This window comes from Vigna unguiculata, chromosome 8 (assembly GCF_004118075.2).
Source record: "Vigna unguiculata cultivar IT97K-499-35 chromosome 8, ASM411807v1, whole genome shotgun sequence".
NCBI classification, from domain to species: domain Eukaryota; kingdom Viridiplantae; phylum Streptophyta; class Magnoliopsida; order Fabales; family Fabaceae; genus Vigna; species Vigna unguiculata.
Window position 1 is genome coordinate 33,066,133 of NC_040286.1, and position 16,470 is coordinate 33,082,602.

Genomic DNA, 16,470 nt, shown 5'->3' on the forward strand with positions numbered 1-16,470 from the left:
ACCAAGCATACCAACTGCAAAGCTAATATCTGGTCTCGTACAAGTTTGAGCATACATCAAACTTCCAACAACACATGCATAAGGGATATTTTCCATCTGTTTCCGTTCCAAATCATTCTTTGGACATTGCATGAGACTAAACTTGTCTCCTTTCTGTATTGGAACAGGAGATGCTGAACATTTATCCATTTTGAATCTCTCTAAAACTTTATTAATATATGCATTCTGAGACAAACCTAACAATCCTTGTGATCTGTCACATAATATTTCTATTCCTATCACATAGTATGTCTCACCCATATCTTTCATTTCAAAGTTATTAGAGAGAAACCTCTTAGTCTCACTTAATAGACCAAGATCATTAGTCGCAAGCAAGATATCATCAATATACAGAATCAGAAATATAAAGTTACTCCCACTGACCTTCAGATATATACACTGATCAACGGTGTTTTCCTTAAATCCAAAGGACACAATAGTATCATTGAACTTAAGATACCATTGCCGAGAAGCTTATTTAAGTCCATATATAGATCTCTTAAGTTTACACACCATGTGCTCCTTTCCTTCTTCAGCGAACCCCACCGGTTGGTCCATATAGACATCCTCTTCTAAATCCCCATTCAGAAAAGTAGTTTTAACATCCATTTGATGCAACTCAAGATCATAATGAGCTACTAATGCCATGATAATTCTAAAAGAATCTTTCTTAGAAACAGGTGAAAATGTTTCCTTATAGTCAATGCCATCCTTCTGAGTAAAACCTTTGGCAACAAGACGAGCCTTGTAACATTCAATATTGCCTTGAGAGTCACGCTTAGTCTTAAAGACCCATTTACACCCAACTCTCTTGCATCCTTCTGGCAATTCCACAAGGTCCCATACGTCATTATGTGCCATTGATTTAAGCTCATCTTTCATGGCATTTAACCACTTATCAGAATTATCACCATTAATGGCTTTTGAAAAAGAAATTGGATCATTATCAATACTTAAGTCATTTTCTGACTCTTGTAGATAAACCACAGTCATTCGAAATAGCAAACTTTCTATTTCTGTGAGATCTTCTTAATACTATTTCTTGTGGTTGTTCTATTATGGGTTCATTATTAACCTCGGGATCATTAATTTGTTGTTCTTCTTGATTGTTGTGAGTTTCTACAACATGTGGAACAACAACTCTTGATAAAAAAGTACTAGTTATAAGAACTTGTACTCTAACTTCCTTAATCTCCACATTTCATGAAGCTTTACTCCCACTGGTTTCACCATTTTCAATGAATCGAACATTTCCAGTTTCAACGATTCTTGTACTATGGGTAGGACAGTAAAACATATACCCTTTTGATTTTTCTGGATAACCAATGAAAAATTCACTGATTGTTCTTTCATCCAGTTTCTTTTCTTGCGGATTGTATATTCTTACTTCTGCCTGACAACCCCAAACATGCAGGTGTCTCAAATTGGGTTTCCTATTCGTCCATAACTCAAAAGGAGTCTTTTGAACAGCTTTACTAGGAACCCTGTTCAACAAATACATGACAGTTTTTAAAGCATACATCCACAATGATACAGGTAAACATGAATTACTTAACATACTCCTAACCATATCCATTAAGGTTCGATTACGCCTTTCTGATACACCATTTTGTTGTGGTGTGCCTGACATTGTGTATTGAGCACACATATCACGTTTCTCAAGGAACTTAGCGAACGGACCGGGGTGTTGTCCACTTTCATCATATCTTCCATAATACTCACCACCTCTATCAGACCTTACGATTTTCACCTTTTTGTCTAATTGCCTTTCCACTTCATTTATATAAACTTCCAAGGCATCTACTGACTGAGATTTCTCATGTAGTAGATAGACATGTCCATAACGCGAAAAATCATCAATAAAGGTGATGAAGTACTTCTCTTTATTGAAAGAATTTACATCAAACGGACCACATATATCAGTGTGTATGATTTCAAGAAGTTGAGTCTTCTCGTGGCTCCTTTCTTTGTGTGTTTAGTTTGTTTGCCTTTAATACAATCCACACACACATTCAGATCAGTAAAATCTAAATCAGGAAGGATTTCATTCTTTACTAATCTTTGCATCCTTTCTTTGGAAATATGTCCCAAACGTTTATGCCACAAATAAGCAGATCGTTCATCCACTAAACTACGTTTAGTGCCAACATTGTGATGCAAAGTCATAAGAGTTTCAGCATATAAATTATCCAAATTCAATTTATATAAATCATCATAAAGTGTACCAGATCCAATCATAAAAGTACGCTTAAACAAACTGAAACAACCATTCCCAAACTTAAAAGAGTATCCAGCAACATCAAGCTTAGACAAAAAAATTAAATTCCTAGTGATACTAGGTACATAAAAAGTATCCATAAGGTCTAAGTGATATCCAGTGTCGAGGATTAGACGATAAGTCCCGACCGCTTCCACTCAAACTTTCTCTTTATTGCCCATGAAGACAAACTTCTCATTTGGGTTTATGGTTCGGGTTGTAAGAAATCTCTGCATCACATTAGAAACATGAGTCGTACATCCAGAATCAATCTACCACGTATTATGGGGAACTTCAGTTAAGTTTGATTCAAAACATACGTAAGCATTATGCTCACCTTTCATTTCGAACCAAGCTCTACGCTTTATGCAGTCCTTCTGGAAATGTCCAGACTTCCCGCAGAAATGACATTTGTCATTTTTCTTCTGGATTTTGGTTGAGGACTTGTCAATCTTCAGTGGTCCTTTACCCTTTCCATGTTTCTTAGAAACTTTCTTTCCAACAGCTCCTTGATTCTTCACATACTGAATAGAGTGGCTTTCTAAGTTCTTCAGTCGGGTCTCCTCCTGAACTAGCATACTGTGCAATTCATGCACATTCCACTTGTCCTTCATGGTGTTGTAGTTCATCTGGAACGGGCCATACTCAAACAGTAATGAGTTCAGAATGAACTGCACGAGAAAACCTTCATCCACTGCCATTCCTAAAGACTTAAGTCTTGCTGCGATATTTGTCATCTCGATCACATGCTCATGCATAGTACGCGAACCGTCAAACTTCATAGTGGTCAACGTACTCATCAGTGTCCCTGCGAGAGACTTATCAGCAGTTTGGGAGCGTTCTTCCACAAATTTCATTCTTTTGCATCATCAGTTTTGGGAAGAGCTGACTTTATATTGCTTGCTATGCTCATTCTCATAAACATTAAGTTAAGTCTGGTTGATCTTGCCCAAGCTTTGTAATGGGCTTTCTCTTCATTACTACTAGCATCCGTGATAGCAGCCGACTTTTCAACTTGAAAAGCTAGATCAAGATCCAACACACCTAAGTGAAATTGGACTTGCTCACTCCAGTCAGGGAAATTCAACCCATTAAAGACTGGAACAGACGAAGCATGCGAGTGTAAAGATATCGGAATAGAGACTACAATTAACACATGCCTAACATCAATGCTTTGAGTCATAAAACTAAACGTAAAAACAGATTCAGATATAAACAATCATTCTATGCATACTAATGTTCTCCTTTGGGAGATCCAATAATATACAAACATAAACATAATGATGCTAATCATATTATAACATTATTGATAATTAAAATATGCATAAACTAGAATCACCTACTACCTTTGGGTATATAAATAAAACTAGTGACGCATACAAAATTATCTACAATCATGTTCATTAATTATGAGAACAATTAATCAACCTTTGGGCGATTCTTAAATGTCTTATAATTAATGAATTTCAATTAACCCATAAATTTAATTATTCATAATTTAGCATCCATACTATGGGTAATTAAAATAAAAAACATTAATAATTTGAAATCATATAAACTTTAAAATTTTGGTCATTTGGTGACTAACAAAATTTATCATACTTAATTTCAAATAAATAAATACACATACATTTAATTGCTATAAAATTTATATAACATCCTCATTAATTTTAATTTAACAATAACAACCATAAATATTATTATAAATTAAAATAAAATAATTAATTATTTATATAAATAAAATAATTAATATTAATTTTATTGGTGACGTAAACCAATCAAAACATTACCTATTTTCCCTAAGCACGTTCAGACATGGGTAGTTTTATTCCATTCACTACCTCATTTCAAAAAACACGTTCACAGGTGGGTTTTTTAAACTTTCAATGCCATTCACTTTGCCATTCACACACTAACCGTTTTTAAGCCATTCACACATTACTTTATTCTAAATTAAAATAAAATAAAATAATAATAATAATAACATTTTCGCACATAACAGTATTATTATATCTTCATTCAATTGCCAATTAAAAACAAAACACCATTACAGTAAAGCACGCGCACGCATAAATTCTGATTAATGGCAACAGTGAATACAATATTTTAATGGCAGCAACATCGTTTATAAAATTAAATTAGGGTTTATAACATTAGGAGAAAACATAAGAGAAACATTATATAATAGGAGAATCATAAATCCTATAACCTTACTCTGATATCACATGTAAAAACTAATTAAGAATATTTAAGATTTATGATTCTCACAGGATAAAACATAATAGAGCACTAACCTTGATCAATGAGAGATCCTGTGAATATGCGTTGTTCAAATTTGTAATCTTGTATGCTCTTCGATCTCTTTGCCTTTCTTTCTCTTGATGGGTTAATGTGAAAAGAACCTTATGTCCAGAGACAGAACTCCAATTCCTTTTTATACCAACGTCCATCAAGTTGGTTTTTATTTTATTTTATCTTTATTTTTTTTATTATCACTTCCCATAATAATAACCAATAAATCTTTATATTTTATTAAATCACAATTGGATCCATCATAATATTTCAAATGAGTCACTATTAAAATTAATTCGTCAATTAATTCTAACACCATAACCGTATTATCTTAAAATTTTAAACAAAAATACAATATTAAATAGTTTATATATATAAGATTAATGTTATATATATATATAATTACATTATTTCACAGCAATTCATATATGAAAAATATATAATCCAATAATAATATAGTATATAAAAAATTTTAGCATTTACATATCGTGACAATATTTCACAATCATTTTTTATCAAAATATATATATTTATTTGTCAAATTAATTAATACTAATATTTGTTTAATTAAATTTAATGGATTGATCTCAACAATATAACGTAAAGTTTGGTCGGAAGAGAAGGAGAAAAAAATATGGTTTGGAAGAGGAGAAAGGTTAAAAAAACACTACAATTAACATAAAAATATTCCGACATATAATGATAATAACCTATTATACAAATATTTTCTTTTACTCCTCTTCAAAAATCAAGCGTGTTTTTTTTTTCCGATTAGAATTTGGTTTCCGAAAAATTGAACCATGAAAAAAAAAAAATTCTAACTTTTTTTTAATCCATTTCCTTTAAGTTATAATTTAAAATTTTATTCTTGAGAATCGAGTTGTGATTTATTTTTTAACTAATTTTCTTTTAATCAGATGTTCTCAAAAATCGAAATTTGACCTAAAACAATTATGCTATACACATATTTATTTATCTAAGTAATTTTTTAATTCATATACCGTGTTCTAGGTAAAAATATCAAACTTCTTGTTCCTCCCATACTTTTTTAATTCTTTCTTTCTTTTTTATTCTCTTTCCATCCTCTGTTTGTTTTCTCGCAACCGCACAAAAATGTAATAAATGAAAGGGTTCCATTTTCTCGACTATATTCCCCTTATAAGTTGAGTGTCAAAGAAACATTTCCCCAAATGAAAATGTTGTTTTTGTTCACCTTTGTTAATATTTACATAAGTTGTAATATACACTCTCATGGAACCTTCTCTTAGTGAAGCTCGCAGAGGATACCGAACCAGTTACACATTTCAATTTTGAAGTGTATTTTTTCCCTTTCATTTTATTCACCGTATTCTCTTCCTCACCAACTCAACTAGAAGGAAAGAAAGTTTTTTTTTTCTTGCGCTGAAAGGAGGCTTGGAAATGGCGTCAAGGGAACGAAAACCCAGAAAGGTCCTTCATTTCAAGCTTTCTTGTTCATTCCCCCTTATTTCTCACCTTCCTTAATTTTTTTTTTCTAAAACCTCTGAATTTTTTCATGTTATGTTTATCAAGTTTTAATTTTTTCTTCCTCTTTCGTTTTAACGTGTTTTCGAGTGTTCCTCTTTCTTTTGTCTGCAGAGGACGACGGGTACCACGCGCATGGATGCTGCCCTGGACGCAATGCGTCAATTTGGATTTGGGACAAGACTGACTCGAGAAACGGTTGAAGAGCTTCTCGATGTTGGTTTTCTCTTCTCTGAAGATCTAAAGGAAGAAAAATGCTAAATGTTTCGTTTTTAGAGTTTTGGTTTTCATTTTAACCTGTGGGGTTTTTCAGGTGTATGGTGGAACTCAAGGATGGCCCTTTATTGAAGAGACCTCTTACAAGCTCTTAATCGAGACCTTACTTAGCAAACAAGAAGTTGCTGCAGAAAAAGATAAGGTGAAATGTTTAGCATCTGCAGAATGTACAATCAAATGATTTTTTTGAAAGAATTCTCTTGAATGTTACTTATTTGTTTTAGGCAAAGTAATGTGTACTTTATTTGCAGGATGGTGAAAGAGGAGATGGTGTTAATAATGTGACACCATGTGCTGGGATTTCTGATGTTGGTCCTTCATGTGCTGGGATTTCTGATGTTGGTTCTTCTGGACTGGTGTCTGAAATCACTGTATTGCATACTGGTAGTGATGCTTTTGACTTAACTACTCAATCCAGTGATCAAGGAGATGCATTACTCGACAATCTAGAAATTGGTAATTTTATTACATCCTCTCAATTGCACCCATTTGAAATATGTTAGCATAACCCTTCACTGCCATCAAGAGTTTTAGCGTTCTGAACTTCAATTATCAAGGTTGATAATTGATAATTGGTATATCTCTTTGGATGACATTCACAATTATTTATTCACTAGACTTATTATCTAGTATTTATAATTCATTAAACTGAACCAAAACTAAGATAGAAGTTGAAGTTTTTTCTGTAATTCAAAACAATAGTTCTGATTCTGAATTCAAAGACATGATAATTGCTGCTTAACTGCATCACATTTGAGAAAAATGTCTGATTTCCCAGAAGAGTAAAGTAACACTTACTCTGACTATTATTCTGCTTATGCTAAACCTGTCAATTTGTAGATGTTGGGGATCTGGCCTTGCAGGCTGCAGTAGGAGGACCTGAACAAGGCACGAACAAGTCAAAAAATGAGCAAAAGTCTTCAGATCATGTCAAAGGAATCAATGACAATAGCACCATTGTGAACAAAGTTAAGAGCCCTTCTGACAAGGCTCTTATGATTCAATCTTCAAAAGCATTTAATCCTCTTCCGAGTCACAAGCGTGAAGGTTACTATGGATGGATTGGTAATGGTGGTGATGAGGATAAAGAATATGTCCACTTTCCAATTCCACCATTATCTGAACAAATTGAAAAGATGATTGGGCAGTATGAAGCTCCTCGAAGTGGCAGTAGTAGAAGGCGCAGGTGTAGATGGGATGAAAAACCAGAATGCAAGTAAATGAATCTATTGACCATTGTTTTGCCATTGCAAGTAGGCTAGGCTCATACGTATCCACTTGTTATCCATGAGACACTGAAGATGTCTCAATTGATTTATTTTTGTTACATTGTCTAACATTAACATGAGATCCTAAACAAAGGTGCAATTAAATTGTTCTCCCACTAATAGTTAAAATTTGCCATGTTCTGTTCTGTCCAGGGCCAATGAATTTGAAATCTAAACTAAGAAGCAGGACTTTAATCTAAACCATAAAAAATATTCAACACGGTTGTCAATAGATAGATGATTTTAAAGTATATTGACTAAAGTTTAACTTCTATGTTTTGTCAAAAGAGGTAAAACCAACTTTAGTGATGTATATGTTTTGATCGTTTTGTCTTGTGATTATGTTCTAAGAAGAACTATTAATAGGGATCTTAAAAGATTTGAAGTTTAAGGAAGATTACAATATTAAATATCTTGATTTATTTAAAAAAAATAGATAATAATAACAAAGTGATGACAAATAAAGATTTTATTTTTTATTAATATGAAAAGTTGCGGTTTGTAATATATTGCAATAAACATGACTTTTACAGTAGTTATGTTTATCATTAAGTTTGCATAATAGGACAAGAAATTCCCATAACAAACGCGTGTCCTGTTTATATTCCACGTTGCAAATTCAATAAAAAAAATTAATAAAGAAAAACAAAAGGATTCTATCTAGTCGTTTAATCCACTTAGGTGTCAAGCGCTGATTGGCCTTCGGAACTCCGCCCGCTTCATATTCGTCCCTGCGGAAAATATCATTGCGCGGGTATTTAAGAAAAATTATAGCGGATAATTGATTCCTCCTTGTTGCCACTGCTTCATCTTCTCCACCGATTTCTTCAATCTTCATTCGTTTCAATGGCGCTAGGGTTTCATCTCAATTAGAGGCACTGCTCGCTCCAAACGGAACCATGAGTCTCTCGCTAGCAGCTCCATCAGCTTTTCGCGGGAATCTCCTCCCTCCTCTGTCCCGCTGCACCTCTTGCTTCGAATTTGATCTCCGTTTTCACCGCTCCCACGGCTTTCCTCATTCGCGTTGTCGGTTTACTTCGTTCAAGTTGTTCCGGAACCCGAGGTAGGTACGAGTTTCTTTTTCTATGTACCGGATATCGTTCTGTTTTCCGATTGTTGCTGATTTGGCTTCAAATGCCGTTGGGTTTTCAACTGGAATAGATCGAGCCGGAGGCGAGGGATTGCTTGTAGTGTTACTGAGCCACAAAACGGCGGCGACGAGACGGTACTTTCAGTTTGCTGCCTGTTTTTGCATTTTTTTTAACTCCTTTTGTTGCTGGATTTTTCTTCAGGAGTCAGCATGTTCGTTTTCACTGACATTAGGCTTCAGAAGTTGAAGTGTGATATCATGATGACTTCTGACTTGAATTTAATTTAACTTTCCATAATTGCTCGAAATTTCTTGCATGTTTTCTTTTCGGGTCTGCTAACGAATGATAATAAGACAATGCTTAAGTAGTATTTAATACTTTTAATATAGTGTTTGTGCTTTTAATTTAATAAATATTTTTCGTTAAATATTTTAAATTTATCATTCAATGTATGACACTCTTGAACGTTTACTTATCTTCATCAACTAAGCCAAAGGCTTCCTTACAGGCTTGCCGTATTTCAGCACAATTTGATGAGAGTTGGATTTTTTATTGAACTCGTTTGTTAACGCTTGCAGCTGGCTAGTTTGAGGTCTCAACTCCCAAATGATATTTGATTGTGAAGGAGAAGTATGAGGATGAATTATACTACCGTTACGTTCTATTAATGCTCTCTCTCATTTCAATTTATGAAAATGGTGGATAAATTGGAGCCTTAATTAAGTTTTATTACCTCAATAGAAAGTAAAATCTTTTAACAGACTCAATCAAAACACCTAAATTTACTAGGTACTTAAAACATCGTTAAGCCAAATTGGAATACATAACGAATAACTTTTGGTGCAAGAAGCCAAGGAGTTAGGTTTTCTTCAGATAAGACAATCTTTTGAGTCTCCTAAATGAAAAACAAAATGTGTTAGAGAGCTGTGCTTACTTTAGTGGATCACATGGATGGATTTAGACAAAAAATCAATTCAAATGAACAAACTTCTTGCCTTGAAAACAGCTTATACGTTGAATAGAGATAGAGAGGGGATCAAAAAGGCAAAAGTTGTCAGTTGGAATGTGGACCTTTCAGCAAATTTTAATTCAACATAATTTAATGGGTTGTGTTTTAGTTATTAGGATAAAAATAAATATTTTTTTTCCTTATATTGTTTGCACTCAAACACAATTTAGACATGCTTTTACCCTGACAATATGCAATTTTTAATTTACCTAGGAGAAAGAAGCATATAAAAATGGAGAAACACTACCTTCGGAAGATTCCTCTGTGCAAAGTACCTCTGCTCCTGTAGATGGAGAACAACTAAATGAATTTAGTGATGCAAATAAGGATCAAAATGATGTGCAGGTAATGTTTGACTTGGTGAATTTCCATTATAAGTTTGATTAGATACAAATATGTTGGCAAAGGTTGTTCAGTATACACACACACATGCACTCTCTTCTCATTGTTTATTATCTTATTGTTGAAGACTTCTATAAAACCTGTTACTCACGGACATAATGTACTCAAGAATTTATCTTATGCAATTGATTTCATTTCTTATTTACTTATAATGTGTAAAGAATTTTTTAGGCTGCGATAAAATGTTTTTAATAAGTCTGCGTCACCACCATTTGTCAGAACTAAATCCTTAAAATGATACCTAGTTTTGCCACTCTGATTCCATCAATTTTGTATGCTGCTATAATCTCCTTAATAAATATTATAACTATTCTTTCATGGATTCAATATCAGTTTGAGTACTCAAAAAGAGAAAAGATGAAAATAAAATTGTCATTTGAAGTTAGGAACATTATGTGATACTTTTATTATCTCTCATTCTACGGCCTTATGGTTAGAACAGAGTTTGGATAGCGATGAAGTTGCCAGTGGGTCACCTCTGCCAGGTGTGAAGGTGATTACTCTGTATCAAGTATTTCCTCCTTTAGAAGAGCCATTCTCTTTTCTGTTTTTGTTTTTAATTTTTCCATGTTTCTGTTATTTATGTGTTTTTACAGCCTCAGAAATTGGATGAAGCAATAAAAATTCCTAAGGAAACAATCGAAATTTTAAGGAACCAAGTTTTTGGCTTCGATACCTTTTTTGTAACAAGCCAAGATCCTTATGAGGTGTGAGCCTATCTTTCCTATAATGTATTTTTCCTAACGTGAATAGGTCTTGTATGAAGTTTGGGTCCTTCTTTTCTGCCAGGGTGGAGTGTTGTTCAAAGGGAACTTGCGAGGGCAAGCTGCTAAAAGTTATGATAAAATTTCTAAGAGATTGAAAGTGTGTAGTATTTTCTATTTCTCTGCTTAAGTGATTTTGTGAGCGATTCTAGTCTAAATCAATGTCTGAACTATATTTATGCATGGTTATTATTGTAGGATAATTTTGGAGACGAGTACAAGCTTTTTCTTTTAGTAAATCCAGAGGATGACAAGCCAGTGGCTGTTGTAGTTCCAAGAACAACCTTACAACCAGAGACAACTGGTACTTGTTTTAGCTTTTGCAACATTGTGGATCAAAAATTGTTTTTCGTAAAGCTCATCATTTGTAATTCTGGTGTTACTTATAATGGCAGCCGTACCTGAGTGGTTTGCTGCTGGAGCTTTTGGACTGGTTACGGTTTTTACCTTACTTATTCGCAATGTTCCTGCTTTGCAATCCGATTTATTGTGAGCTGTTTTCTTATGCCTTAAATTGTCACTTCATACGTTGATATGTCTTAGGCAAGAGTGTTCTGTCACACAAAACTATTTCATGTGTTTTATTTACTATACTGATACAATCGTGTATACTCCTTCGCTTGAGTAATAAGTTCAAAAGTATTACAAATACATTGTTTAGGTAAATACATGTCTATCTTCCAGGCTGTATATTCTTAAATAGGATGGTCTCATAAAATAATTTAATTAGTGATGAATTGTTGTCTTTTTCATAGGAATAAATCTTTATTTCTTGTTGTCATTTTCCTGGTTGACTGATTGTTTCGTATTATAGATGCTTCAATTTCGTATGCACCTATAACTACAAAGGGAAATTTAGGTGTCATTTGGTTCAATAATTACTTCAACTAGTGATGAATTCTGGTCCAGCTTTCATAGGAATAATTCATTGGTCTTTTTGTATTATCTTGGTTGATTAGTTGTTCCATTATGCTTCAATTTGGTATGCATTTATAATTATTCAATAAAATTTAGAAATCACTTGGTTTAGTTAAGTTATTCTGTTTTCACTTTAATTACAACATGTCTTTTAATTTCACTGTTTTCATTCAAACCTTTTTGAAGATAACGAAAGTGAAAATAAGGAGAATTTTCAAGTAAAAGTGAAAGTTTTAAAAAGAAAACTGAACATTTTTTTTTTTGTGTGAAACAAAGACATGTCATGCAAACTTTTTGCAAATGAGAAAAGTGAAAATAAAGTGATTTTTCTTGTAATTAAAAGTGAAAAAAAAAATAGAACTTTTTTTTGAACCAAATGCTAGTGAAAGTATTTTCCATATATTGTAGGTTCTAATTACAGCATAAGTTTAGATTGGTGTGCATAGGCTTTAGCACTTGATTATCAGTTAAAGATTTATTTCTTAAATGTTTATGAATAATTATTCTACATATAAGAAGATATTTGTTAGTTTACTACACATTTTTTATGTTTCACCAAATTACTATTATTAATGTTCCAGATCATCTTTCGATAATCTGAACTTGTTAAAGGATGGCCTACCTGGAGCCCTTGTTACTGCACTTATTCTGGGGGTACATGAGCTTGGTCACTTTTTAGCTGCCAAAGACACTGGAGTTAAACTTGGGGTCCCGTACTTTGTTCCTAGCTGGCAGGTTATAAGATAAAATTATTTATCTTCTATCATATTTTTTTGGTAAAGATATTTCTTCAATTAAATGACAATAATGGAGGGTATCATGTTTTTCATCTGGTATGTATTACTTAAATCATTCGGAGTATGTATACTTGCATAGAGCATGCATTTATTTTTATGTTGGATTATTTTTTATCCTTGTTGATGCATGACAATTTGAAGCATTCCATCTGTGCTTGTCTTGCACATTATAACTGGTGGTTGGTATTAAATTGCGTGAGACCTTTTGTTACATTGTCATTTGGGAATTGCTTCTGTTGCTTTTCTACAAAGTCAAATCTTGCCTTCGGAATTGCATGACTGTAATTGGTGTCTGAAAATGGTGGCATTCATCTTAATTCTCCTGGATTGGTTAATATTGTGGTGCTGTAGAGATGGAGTGATGTCTTTTCTTCTCATGTTTATTGCCAACTAATTTAATATGGTATAATTTGGTGTCGATATTCAAACGGACATTTTGCTGATATGTACAATTAGATATTGGCCAATGGCCAAATTTTCTCTTGTTATATAGAATTTCTAGCATCTTAATACGAGATACAGAAATCTGATGCGTAATTTGGTCGGCAGATAGGCTCCTTTGGTGCCATTACGAGGATAAGAAACATAGTACCCAATCGTGAAGATCTGCTCAAGGTTGCAGCTGCCGGACCATTAGCTGGCTATTTCTTGGGTCTTTTGCTTCTGCTTATTGGTTTTGTCTTGCCTCCCAGTGATGGTCTTGGTGTTGTTGTTGATGCTTCTGTGTTTCACGAGTCGTTTCTTGCCGGCGGTATTGGTAAGCTACTCACTATAGTAAGCATAAAGAAATTTAGATAGACTGTGTCTGCATTCATTTATGGGTTTATCAAAATAATTTAAAATGAGCATTTATTTGCTATTATTACTACCACAGAAGAGCAACAAATTAAATCCAGTGGCTGCCCGATGTAGTACTTAATACTTTTATCAATATGTAGTGACCATTTTTATTTACTTTTTTAGCAAAGCTGCTTCTTGGTAACGTTCTCAAGGAAGGAACCGCAATTTCTATCAACCCTCTTGTGATTTGGGCTTGGGCAGGACTCCTTATCAATGCCATTAACAGCATTCCAGCCGGAGAGCTTGATGGAGGGCGAATTTCTTTTGCCCTATGGGGAAGAAAGGTACAAGATTTAGTAATATTTTTGAACAAGCAAACTCTTATAAGCAAAACTTGATTTGTGAGTATCATGATAATATTTGACTAATTACATCACATAGTTGCTTCCTTTGTTTCCTTTACGTGAAGATACTGACTTCAGTCTATTCCACAGGCTTCATTACGCTTCACAGGAGTTTCAATTGCGTTACTGGGACTCTCGTCACTGGTTAATGATGTAGCTTTCTACTGGGTAGTTCTCATTTTCTTCTTGCAAAGAGGTCCAATTGCACCACTCTCTGAGGAAATAACTGATCCTGATGAGAAATATGTTGCCATTGGAATAACAGTTTTGCTCTTAGGCTTGTTGGTATGCCTCCCATATCCTTTCCCATTTACAGACGAAACCCTCACAAGTTTCTAGACATAGTTGCCTCATTGAACTCTGGCAGTGTCCCTTTAGACTGCTAGAAAATTTTATAACAGATTAGAAGGTAGGATTTTTGGTGAATAATACTTTCAACGTTGGCTCATTCCGGGTGAATAATCACACGTCAAATTTTTAGGCTGCAAACATCATAGTTTAGTTATTCCTGATTCATTAACAATGAACATTTTTTTTAATTTTAAATTCCAACTTCTCACAGCGTATAATGGATGGAAAACACAAAAAATACTTGAAATTTTGAAAGCAAGATATGTATCATGTTTTTAAAGTTTAAGGATGTTTTACATTTTGTTCGGCAAAAGTAATGAGCCAGTTTAAAGTTGAAAAGGTCAACTCTGTTTCAGATGTAGTTTTATAGTTGAATAAGGAAAGTGGTTAAAAATGACGTATTAAATTTATCAATTTAAATAATAGATAAATGCTTTTATAAATTTATTTTATAATAAAAATATTTTTGAGCAATTACAAGCTTAGTTTTGAATTAATCTTAAAATTTTTTAATTTTTATTTATATTTAAAATTGTTGTAATTAATTTTTTGGTTTCATTTTCTTCTTCTTATTTCTCAGTCTTATATTTTAAATGTTTCAATTAAATTTAAAATGAAAATAACATGATAGACATTATAAATAAGCACAATAATATATGTTGCTTAATATGGTAATATGACTGTATATTAATATCATAAATGTAGTGTTAACTAATAAAATAAATACGTAAATAGTGAATAGCTAAAGTAAAATGTATAAAAAAAAATTAGAGCATATAATAAAAATTATAATTGAATAATAAAATTCCTCCTTGGGAAAAAAATAGTAAGTTTAATAAATGTTTTAAGGACAGTAAATAATGATTAAGAAACTAGAAGTTAAAATGTTATTTAAAGAAGCATCTTAAAAATATTACAAGTTATTAAATCAATTATTTTAATAAATACTACTAATTGACTAAACAGGTTTGTTTGTTAATAAAAGTTAGAAGCTAACTTAAAATGACACTCATAATTTCTTCTAAAATATTTTTACTCTAATTTTTTTTAAAAAGATTTGATTCCTTTTTTATTTAACTCTAATGTATTGATATATCAGCTAATTTACCTCCAACAGTATATATCATATTATAAATACTTATTTTTCTTAAACATCACAACATCTTTTAATGACAAAATTATAATAAAAATATCAAATTCAATACATTAAAAAATTCATATCACAAGATAATCTACTTCAGATTATAGACATTTCTTCTTCTAATCCATCACAACACTTTTACTGATAAAATTAAACTAAAATTATCAGATTTCAAAAGAGATAAGTATATTACATATAATTAAATCTAATCATCTTATTTTAACGAATATGAGGTTGTAATGCATCTTTAACATGAGTGGTGGACTCTTGTTGGTGTAAGTGGGTTTGTAGAATCTTGCCATGATCATGGTGTTTTGATTAACTTTCACTAATTACATCACTGAGATATTTGTTTTATGAACCCAATCTTGACTTCTTGTCATATTGAAGTAGTTTTTCTTTTGCATCAAAAAATTAAAGTTTGGGTGGACAATTAATGTGTGAAACCAGATTAATGACCCAAATTAATGACAATTACTGATGCAATAGAGATGTAAATGTTACAAACTTTTCGTACAACTTTTTATTAAAATATGGCCATGCTCTCTTACAGGCCTCACTTTTTTACTATCTAATCATTCACAGCCCCTTGTCTTACAAAGCTGAAGACTCCTAATTTCCAAGTCTCACTAAAAAAATTTTAAGATCCTTCTTTGTTGCCAACTCATTCCTATCTTTTAACAAAATCATTGAATAAAATTATGCCAATGCTTTTAATTCCACTTTCTTCATTATTTAATAATGCCCTACTTAGAATAGCCAGGATGCGTTATTTTTTTTAAAATATTTTTTATTTAATTTCTATTAGTTTTTTTTTTAATTTTAATATCTGAAATTTGAAAGAATAGAATTTTAATCAATTTTTTAGTCTTTTATATATATATATATATATATATTATATTTTAATCAGTTAAATTATTCTTTTATTATACCTTATATAAATATGATACGTCTAAGGTTTAATTAGACCAAAATAAATCCAAACAGAATTGGTAATTGAAATGAACATAAAATTTTTAAAAATTTAGTAATGTAAAAATAAAACCAAAAAGTATAATTTAACCATTTAAATATACGAATTACTTACAAATATAATTTTTGGAATTACGACAAATAAGAAACCAGGACTTTAATCCTTCTCAACTCTCGTTCTTGCTACTTTTTGAGACAAAATCAAC

At 32.2% G+C, this 16,470-nt stretch overlaps 2 protein-coding genes across 2 annotated transcripts; both read left to right on the forward strand.

Moving 5' to 3' along the window:
- Window positions 1-5,740: 5,740 nt before the first annotated feature.
- Window positions 5,741-7,775, forward strand: LOC114193985. Its single transcript, XM_028084000.1, has 5 exons — window positions 5,741-6,037; window positions 6,206-6,307; window positions 6,405-6,509; window positions 6,619-6,823; window positions 7,208-7,775. Exons 1-5 carry the CDS (start codon window positions 6,008-6,010, stop codon window positions 7,585-7,587), a joined length of 822 nt encoding a protein of 273 aa, XP_027939801.1. The 5' UTR covers window positions 5,741-6,007; the 3' UTR covers window positions 7,588-7,775.
- A 627-nt stretch (window positions 7,776-8,402) lies between these two features.
- On the forward strand, window positions 8,403-14,337 carry LOC114193051 (probable zinc metalloprotease EGY2, chloroplastic). Its single transcript, XM_028082752.1, has 12 exons — window positions 8,403-8,698; window positions 8,797-8,860; window positions 9,949-10,080; window positions 10,580-10,630; window positions 10,734-10,844; window positions 10,927-11,001; window positions 11,100-11,205; window positions 11,297-11,390; window positions 12,401-12,554; window positions 13,166-13,373; window positions 13,580-13,740; window positions 13,891-14,337. Exons 1-12 carry the CDS (start codon window positions 8,535-8,537, stop codon window positions 14,137-14,139), a joined length of 1,569 nt encoding a protein of 522 aa, XP_027938553.1. The 5' UTR covers window positions 8,403-8,534; the 3' UTR covers window positions 14,140-14,337.
- Window positions 14,338-16,470: the final 2,133 nt, after the last annotated feature.